General features: G+C 44.1%; 1 protein-coding gene across 1 annotated transcript; it reads right to left on the reverse strand.

Moving 5' to 3' along the window:
- Positions 1–1096: 1096 nt before the first annotated feature.
- LOC139472365 (cysteine sulfinic acid decarboxylase-like) lies at positions 1097–5284 on the reverse strand. The gene is made up of 4 exons (XM_071254834.1): positions 5187–5284; positions 2624–3507; positions 2045–2455; positions 1097–1691 (listed from the first exon to the last, which is right to left on the reverse strand). Exons 1-4 carry the CDS (start codon positions 5224–5226, stop codon positions 1317–1319), a joined length of 1710 nt encoding a protein of 569 aa, XP_071110935.1. The 5' UTR covers positions 5227–5284; the 3' UTR covers positions 1097–1316.
- Between the last annotated feature and the right edge of the window lie 4933 nt (positions 5285–10217).

Genomic DNA, 10217 nt, shown 5'->3' on the forward strand with positions numbered 1-10217 from the left:
AAGGCGCCACGATTCGCTGTGCAAAGTTGCGTCCCTTCGGCTCGCCAGAAACCTATGATTGTGGGTTCGAATCCCGGTTCGCCCCGATTATGTTTCTAGGTTTGTCAGCACCATACCCGTGCTTTGGGTTTCACCGGAGTGGTAAATTCTGAGACCTGCATCACTTCGGGCTTTCCTCCTACATTCAGCTGACACGCCGAAATATAACTGGAATACTGTTAAAAGCGGCGCTAAACCCAACTCACTCACTCACTCACTAAAGCGCTCGCTCGTCACGTCGAAGGACCGGGTTCGATTCCTCACATGGGTACAATGTGTGAAGCCTATTTCTGGTGTCCCCCGCCGTGATATTGCTGGAATATTGCAAAAGAATACTCACTCACTCAAATACTAATCCCAGTAACCTAAGCCAGCCGTGTGATAGCTGGAATATTGCTGACTGCTGCGTTCAAAGAATTTCAGCTCCAATCCCAATCCATGAATGACAAAGAGTACAAGGATCCATTGTAAAATAATTTTATTTGGAATGAAAATGTATAAACAATAACAGTATGTACAGTTTGATATAACAAGGCTAGACAAACCAGCATACAATTCATTGCACATCCAACCAGTGAGACTCCATTTGAAACCTTTGAGATTCTGATACAGTAGGAGAAGGACTGAATGCCATTTTACTTTGTTGTCATGGACGTATCGCAGACGAATTCACGCAACAAGTGAGAGGTAAATGTGTCACTTAAACATTTGCTACAAAAATATAATCAGTGTTCGGGAATAGGGTCCTGCCCTACCGGGAGCACCTGCCATTCACACAATTTGCATAAAAAAGTAAGTAGTTATGTATTGCCTGACGCCGTACAGCAGTATCCCTGCCATACGACGACGGCCTGTAAACAAACCAGACAATCAATTGATCGATTGATCAGAAAATCGAGTGACATGATTGCGTAATTTGTTACAAAACAAACGCTACTGTCACCTATTTGGTATATTTGATTGTCATACATGGCAAAATTCAATATTTCTAATTTATTATATTGTTTAAGCACGTTATCATACCACAGGCATGGAAATTAAGACCGATGTACTCTTCAATAAACCGTTTTTCAGGCCTTGTCATTAAGTTACCTGCAAAATATTTAGCCTGCAAAATAATACTTGTTTGTTTCTAGTCACAGTCCGCCTTCACGTCAGTTCAAGTCACGTGTCAAGTCGCCCTCACGTGATCATATCAAGTCACGTGTCAGGGCACAAATCATCACAGAGCACCAGCAAAGCGTGTCTCTAAAACGTCATATCACATTTTTCACAGCTCACACAATGATATCCTGACCAAGCTTTTCAATCTCATCCAAAAAGAAGTCCATGTCTTCAAACGTTGTCCCCGAACTCTGCAGCACCAACCGGAAGAAGTTGACATGGTCCTTCTGTGGTTGGTAGGTGATCATCATGGACCCTGCACGGATCATACGCTCCTTGATTTGTGGCGCCACCTTGTGGAGTCGAGCACGGAATTCTGGGCCATCGGGGACTTTCCTCAGTGATGGTGGGATGTACCAGAAGCAGACATTGGTCAGTTGTGGTTCTGAGACAACCAATTGGAAGCCTTCACGCACTTTCAGTCTTTCTACAAAATACTTGGTGTTGTCGAACAGTGTGTTGACGTGTTGTTCCAAACCCCGTGTACCCTGACAATGGAACCAAAGCATTAAACAGCATGATTTAATACTTCTTACAAAATGTTTATATCCCTTTTTATATATTTATTCGATTAAATTTCCTATGCATATAAACTACTAAAAAAAGTAAAGTATAACTATGCCACGCCAGATTAATTCAGAAATAAATATCAGTTACAAAAAACCCCCCAAAAACAACAACTATAGAAATATGAGAGGATCGGGTGGTCCTTAACTTCTTTTGAGTAGTATATATAGTTCGAACCATGACCTTTTCCAGGTGCTGTTAAATTAATGAAATATTCATAATTCTGTTGTCAAGAACATTTTCCATCCTAATCATAACATGAATTAATTCATACCTTGGCTTTCCACATGAGCCAGAACTTGAAGACGTCGACCTTGCGGCCACACTGAAACGTCTTGTCGCCGGTGTCGTAACTGACGTCGTAGAACTTGTCTGGTTGGAAGAGGTAGGACGCATTGGCGCTGTGAGCCGCCTGCAGCACGCCTTCGTGTTTCGTGAGGAAGGTTGAACACTGTTGTGGCGCGCCTAGAAGTTTATGGGGGTTCCATGTGACCGAGTCTGCCCGATCCACTCCTTCCATCAGCCCACGGTGACGTCGAGACATGAGGACGCCTGCTCCCCACGCACCGTCAACGTGAAGCCATAAACCATTAGCCACGCACACGTCGGCGATGTCGTTGATGGGGTCGAAGGCGCCGAACACTGTTGTTCCTGCTGTGGCCACAACCAAGAAGGGACGTGCACCCTGGAATAAAAACAACATTCATGAACGACCGTTAACGGAGCATTAACCTTGAAACCTTGTACACGAGCTACGTCAGTTAACAGCTGCAAACAATAACGATACAATATCTGAACATTTGAATTCATCAGATGAATCTCTATCATTGTCCAACAGTAGAACATGCCATACCTGCTGTTTCGTGTCCTCAATCTGGGCCTCGAGGTCGTCGGGAATCATCCGACCTTGAGAGTCAGTCTTGACTAGTCTGACGTTATCATCCCCGAATCCAAGAAGACATCCCGCTTTCCTGATGGAGTAATGGGCGAGCTCCGACGTGTACAGCACCAACTGCGGCAACCCGAAAAGACCCCGCTTCTTTGTCTCCGGGAACGCCATCTGTCGGGCGCAGCTCACCGCCATGATGTTGGCAATGGATCCGCCAGGAGCGAAGATGCCGTCCCCGCCTTCGTAGCCAATCAGTTGTCGCATCTTCGCCAACACTGCCAGTTCCATGACGGTAAAGACGGGAGCGACTTCGTAGGTGTAAAGACTGCAGTTGAGAGCGTCAGTCACGAGCTGACCTGCAAGACCGTAGGGGTCAAGGCTGGAGAACAGTTGGTTGACGAAGTGAGGATGGCCGGTTCGGACGCTGTATTTGATGACGTCCTTGACCCTGTCCAACAGCTGGTCATGGCTCTCGCTCGTTGGCTGAGGCTCCAGATCCATCTTGTCAGACAACTCTTCAGGAGCCATCCATTCATTGACCTTGCCCTCGCGATCCCCGGCCTTCTGGACAATGTCTTTCATGATGACCTTGAAGATGTTGCGCAGGAAGTCCTCGTGCCCGGCAGGCTGGGTTCGGAACGCCGTATTGTTACCGGTAAATACGGAGTCGCAGCTTTCTTCCTCGGCAGAATCCATATCTCTCAGGCCCCAGACAGCGCTGTCGTCCGAAAACTCGCTCACGTCGCCACAACTACTGTTGTCGTCAATAGACAACATGGTTGCGTCTTCTGGTTTCCCAAATTTCATGAGCTTCGCGGGTGGGGCCAAGAAGTTATGTCGGTCCAAACCTTAATGAAAAAAAATAGAAATATTCAGAAAAGGTTTTCGAAGCGACACAAAATGCACCTGTTAATCGCAACTGCTAACAATCGAATTTGGAGTATATACGCGCACATAAGTGTGTGAAATTCGTAACTTTTTAAAAGCTAGCTAGCCCACCTGGCCAACAATTATGGGAGACTATTTCACACGCTGCCTCAAACTATCGACCACTAGTTTGCCGGGTCCAGAACTATATAGCATGACGTCATCAACAACTCACTGCCTCAAAACGAGGCGGTGACGGAGATCGAACACTATTTGGAGACTATTTCACACACTACCTCATACTATCGACCGCTTATCGGTCCAAAACTATAGAACTATACAGCATGCCGTCACCAATAACTCCCACCCTCAAAACGAGCCGGTTACGGATATGACCTCATCGAACAAGCTTCAACATGTTCTCAATGATGCGTCACCAAAAACAATGTCAGTATGCACAATAGCGTTGTCAATATATATGTTGATACTTGTCAATATATATATATATATATATATATATATATATATATATATATATATATATATATATATATATATATATAAATAACAGTAAAGGTATAAATCTCAGGTTGGAATATTATTGCCAAAAGCGTAGTAAAACCCTACTCACTCACTCACTCACTCAAGGCTTCCTGCACGCTTCCGTTTAACGTGAGCAATATTCACCAAGAATGGTCTTCCACACAAATGTGGGATTCAAACCCGAACCTCTGGCGAGATGAGACGAACACACATGTGTGAAGAGCTCCACTGTCATATATTTATTTCACCAGACATTGGGAAGCCTAGTGGTTAAAGCGTCTGATTCCCCAAATGGATACAATGTGTGAAGCCCATTTCTGGTGTCCCCCGCCGTGATATTGCTGGAATATTGCTAAAAGCGGCGTAAAACCATACTCATTCACTCATTTACCACGTGTTGATGGTAACGGTAGTTGGCGGTGGTTTAGTCAAATGGCTAAAGCGATCGCTCGTCACACCGAAGGACCTCGGTTTTCTTCCCATATGAGAGAAATACACATTTGGTGTTTTCAACCGTTATATTACTGGAATATTGCAACACACGGTGTTATTACTCGCTATGGATAGTTATACTTCACCACAGAATATCTTATCTAAATCTACTGCAATGATAACTCAGCGAGGTTTTTTATACCTTAATGTTCAGATACAGGGTCAACCCGTACAAAACATATCTTGACTGTGAGATAACATCACGTTTAATTGTTAAATATTTGAACAAGAAGACCAGAGTCAGTCATGCTCAATCTTGCACTGTATGCACATGAACACGTGCACTTCCGATGCGGCTTTAAATGATTCACATATCCATTCAATGTCTCGATTAGGGTATGTCCCCCCATTGAAGTATCAAAATTTTAAAATTGAAAATTACAACTAAAATGGTAATTATATAATTAAAATCTTGATAGTCTTGTTTACGCCGCACGTACCTAAATGGCCCTATGTTTTACATCAAAAGTAACAGGAATGTGCTTGTCACCGAATGTACATATTCAAAGTCACTTGATGAAATATTTGTCTAACATATGCCAGTTGTACATTTCTATCAACGAAACAAGATATTAATTCAATTGAATAAAAATTACTAGGGTAATAAATTAAAAATAAATCTTACCATGTCTGGTCTGACTTGAGGTGAAAGATTCTGTTTCCATTCTTGATATTCGCGCACAACTAAAATATTAAGATTGGAGAAATGGTTTCTTATATTCTTTCTTCCCATGAAGAAAAGATGTGATGATCTTTGGGGGCTGCGCGGCTTTTATACCCACGGAAAAATGTTAATTAGATATTTTTCCACATAGGAAAACTACTCAGTTTTGAGGCAATCCGTGCCCGTGGAAAAATATGGGTGAAGGTCACTGGGATTTCCCCATTCACGATCATTCGAATGCCTATTGATCAACGCGCCTGCATGCAGTGACGTCACTCATTCCCACACCTTGCGGCTGCAATATTACAGGGCCATTTTCATCTCGTCCCTCGGTAAGACCTGGGTAGTCGAGCAATGGCTGCTTCTTCAAATCCAGCCATAAACATAAACGAAATAATAGTGAACGCTGGGGTCGTTTCCTTGATGCAATGTTCAAGATCATGGTTATCATATCAGCTGTAGCTTGTACATGATGTGGGTTCTACAAGTTCAACCGATCTCGCAGCAAAAACTGGACAACACATAACTATGTTACCCTGTTTCCAACTGAAAGTGGATACCGGCTCACTTTCACAATCGCCCAAATGCGTGGTTTGATAATCACATACTGAGTCGGATATAGTGTTGTTATCACGAACTATATGTCCAAATAAGCATACAAACATTTCTTGACCTGACATCACTTCGTCATTATTTTCCAGTGACACAGACTGGTAGATAAAAGCGTATAACGCCATGGTTCGTCATGTCACACCGGGATCGATATATAATCGACATTCGACACATGGTCAGTAATATAACACCTGTATGGCGCCGTTTTTAGTAATATAAGAGCGGCATAACACCGTGTACAGTAATAAGAGCTATATCACTCCATAATAACACTCATATCACAAGGCACAACCAGCCATAAAATATATATCACAACGTATATAGTCAGCAGTAACAAAGATATGTCATGACGTCATGACGTATATAGCCAGAAATATTAGTATAACCAGAGACCAAATAATGTTATTAAGATATATCACCCCGTAGAGCCACCAAAAACACCTACAGGAGGCGGGGTGAGGGCAGTATTTGTACAAGTATCACTTGTCCCCAACTTGTATCCCCCCCCCCCCCCCCCCCCCCCCCCCCCTTGCCAGCTAGCTACGGCACTTGTATTAAGAGTCAATGATTTTACAAAAACCATAGGTCAGTCTGACATTTTAAGGTCACATCGATCTTCATGGCAACTTGACCTTGTTATCAGTGGTCAGGCAGTACGCAATAATTCGTAGCTATGCACAAATATACACTGTGACACATTCCTGTGGGTGAGGCAAGTTTAGTATTGCCCACAAGGGGTGGGGTGGGGGGGGTGGGGGGTGGGTGGGGGATGGGGTTTGGGGGGTCGGTATCCTGTGCCTGAAGTGGTTTTCTTTTCATTTCTGTGTACCTTGGAGAGAGAGAGAGAGAGAGAGAGAGAGAGAGAGAGAGAGAGAGAGAGAGAGAGAGAGAGAGAGAGAGAGAGAGAGAGTCACATGTACCAGAATATATAATTATCATCATATTTTCCGGCGTATGAACCTTAGAGCCTGCAAAGTATGTACACGGTGACGAGCATATTTAAATATATAACGAATGCTTGTATTGGACATCATATGACCTCAGAGTACACGCGGAACCCTGGCATCCTCCCTGTTTGCTGATGGCAAAGTGATGCTGGTGGACTAGGCCGGCGCGGGGAATTTCCCTCACCGCATTGGTTTTCCTGGCGGGCTCAAGGGCACAGGGCACATGGCTGCCAGCGAGCGAGTAACCTTTACCTAGTGTCCATTGAACTAGGCAATGTTGCACGGCTCTCTTTGAGAATTTTATTCTAAGTGTTCTCTGATACAAATTGGCAAACTTGGAATGCGGATATTTCAAATTCTAGTAAATACTCCACATATGTTTATAAAATAAACAATGAGATGGAAACATATCTATTAGACATCCTAATCCCTGGTCCCTATATTTTAGGACATCTTGTCGCCGCTTGCCAGCAGAAACCGGGAGAAGGACTAAAGCCCCGTTGAATGAAGGTTTCTGTAAATTGTGTGATGGTTGTGACACTGGATTTTTTTTTTTTTATGTTTAACGCGGCACTCAGCAAAATTCCAGCTAAATGATGGCGGTACAATGCCATGCATCAACCATGTCAGCGAGCCTGACCACACGATCCCGTTAGTTGCCTCTTACGACAAGCATGGGTTGCTGAAGATCTAGACCTATTCTACTCTGGATCTTCACGGGACTGTAAATTATTTATTTTCCGACTCAGGCCGAGTAAATAAAAAGCTGATCTGATCTATTCTGGAAATACATGCATTGTCAGGGTATTCAAAGTGCGTTATTATCTGTTCGTTTAAGTGATATGTGTTCCTGGTATATGAAATGTATTTGTAAGACGCCATAATGAACGGGATATACGGCAGCGCTTGATTCGGAGACCGGCTCTAGGATCAGGGGACGCAACCGAACCGGTCGATATCACCAGACGTGTGGACGATACGGGTGCACTTGATTCGTAGACTGGCTCTAGGATCGGGGGACGCGACCGTACCGGGCGATATGCCCAGACGTGGATTCTCCAGTGTCAAGCATTTAACAATAGATATGTTTGCACTGTGTTGTCAGTTTAATCCTGATTTTATGACAGCCCCTGACGAAGATTTTAAATACTAGTATTCATGTCTTGCCCAAATATTATGAAAGTTTGTGCCAAGACCTGCAAGTATGTTTTAGATTTAAGAAGTACGTGTGTGTATAGATAGTATGGATTATTACAGTGTGTATTATATTTTATACTAAATATTATATAATTACGTCTCTCATAATCCCGTAGGGGATGGCTCAGTTATACATTCATGTATATGTATATGTTATATGTTGTTTTCATCTGTACCTGAGGAGAGACGAAAATAAAATATCCTGTCTGTCTGCATTTGATTCGTAGATCGGCTCTAGTATGGGGGGACGCGACCGTCCTGGGAGATATCAACAGACGTGTGGATCGATACGTGTGTACTTGATTCGTAGACCGGCTCTAGTTTGGGAGGACGCGACCGTTGCGGGAGATATCAACAGACGTGTGGATCGATACGTGTGCACTTGATTCGTAGATCGACTCTAGTATGGGGGGACGCGACCGTTCCGGGAGATATCAACAGACGTGTGGATCGATACGTGTGCACTTGATTCGTAGATCGACTCTAGTATGGGGGGACGCGACCGAACTGGGAGATATCAACAGACGTGTGGATCGATACGGGTGCACTTGATTCGTAGATCGACTCTAGTATGGGGGGACGCGACCGTTGCGGGAGATATCAACAGACGTGTGGATCGATACATGTGCACTTGATTCGTAGATCGACTCAAGTATGGGGGGACGCGACCGTTCCGGGAGATATCAACAGACGTGTGGATCGATACGTGTGCACTTGATTCGTAGATCGACTCTAGTATGGGGGGACGCGACCGTTCCGGGAGATATCAACAGACGTGTGGATCGATACGTGTGCTCTTGATTCGTAGATCGACTCTAGTATGGGGGGGACGCGACCGTTCCGGGAGATATCAACAGACGCGTGGATCGATACGGGTGCACTTGATTCGTAGATCGACTCTAGTATGGGGAGACGCGACCGTTGCGGGAGATATCAACAGACGTGTGGATCGATACGTGTGCACTTGATTCGTAGATCGACTCTAGTATGGGGGGACGCGACCGTTGCGGGAGATATCAACAGACGTGTGGATCGATACGTGTGCACTTGATTCGTAGATCGACTCTAGTATGGGGGGACGCGACCGTTGCGGGAGATATCAACAGACGTGTGGATCGATACGTGTGCACTTGATTCGTAGATCGACTCTAGTATAGTGTGTTTTGAAATAAAATTTATAAACACGGGTAAACTTGCAATAATCCCATGCTTCGCCGGTGTTACTAATTATATTATAATACTGTTTTCGAGGAGTAATGGTATGTTGTCTCACAAAGGCACAATGCAAATATAATGTTTTAATTTGACTAAGAGGTCTTAGAATTGGAAAGATGCACGAGAGCGTACGAACATATCACCCATCACATGCAAAAGCCAGCCATTTATGTGAAATTATATGCAGGCCAAAAATTAAGACGATCTTTATCTTAATAGAAAATTGTGCACTCAGATGGCATCAACGTGGATAATAGATCTCCATCTTAATAGAAAAAAACGTGTTGACGCTTGAGTGGAATAAAACGACTTTTATAATAATAGGATGTGATGGATATGTTTGTTTCAATGTATGTGGCAGATAAGTACAGAGTCGAAACTGCAGTAATCTAGACTTTCATGGGCTGTAATGGATATGTTTGTTTCAATGTATGTGTGACAGACTAATACAGGGCCTGAAACTGCAGTAATCTAGACTTGCATAGGTTGTATTGGATATGTTTGTTTTAGGTTCTGTATGACGGCCTAGTATAGACACTGAAACTGCAGTTTGTCATTCAATTATCAACATTTTTCAAGTTCGAAAATGCCAAGACTAAGCGCTGCCGATCGGAACACATCTTCCAGTTTTCACGCTTGCCGAACTAGACTGGATTTCCTGGGTTCAACCGTAGCGCCACAAGCGGCTATTACGAGTTATGTCCCTTCTCATCTTCTCCTATGGACCGGGGGGCACGGGTGGCCCAGTCGTCTAAGGCGCCGCGATTCGCTGTGCAGAGTTGCGTCCCTTGGGCACGCCAGAAACCTATGATTGTGGGTTCGAATCCCGGTTTGCCCTGATTATGTTTCTAGGTTTGTCAGCACCATACCCGTGCTCGTGGGTTTCACCAAAGTGGTAAACGTCTGAGACTTGCATCACTTCGGGCTTTCCTCCCACACGAAGATGAAACGCCGCGTTATAACTGGAATACTGTTAAAAGCGGCGTTAAACCCAACTCACTCACTCACTCTTCTATGGACC

Source organism: Haliotis cracherodii, unplaced genomic scaffold (assembly GCF_022045235.1).
Source record: "Haliotis cracherodii isolate W230 unplaced genomic scaffold, xgHalCrac1.p SCAF_24, whole genome shotgun sequence".
NCBI lineage: Eukaryota > Metazoa > Mollusca > Gastropoda > Lepetellida > Haliotidae > Haliotis > Haliotis cracherodii.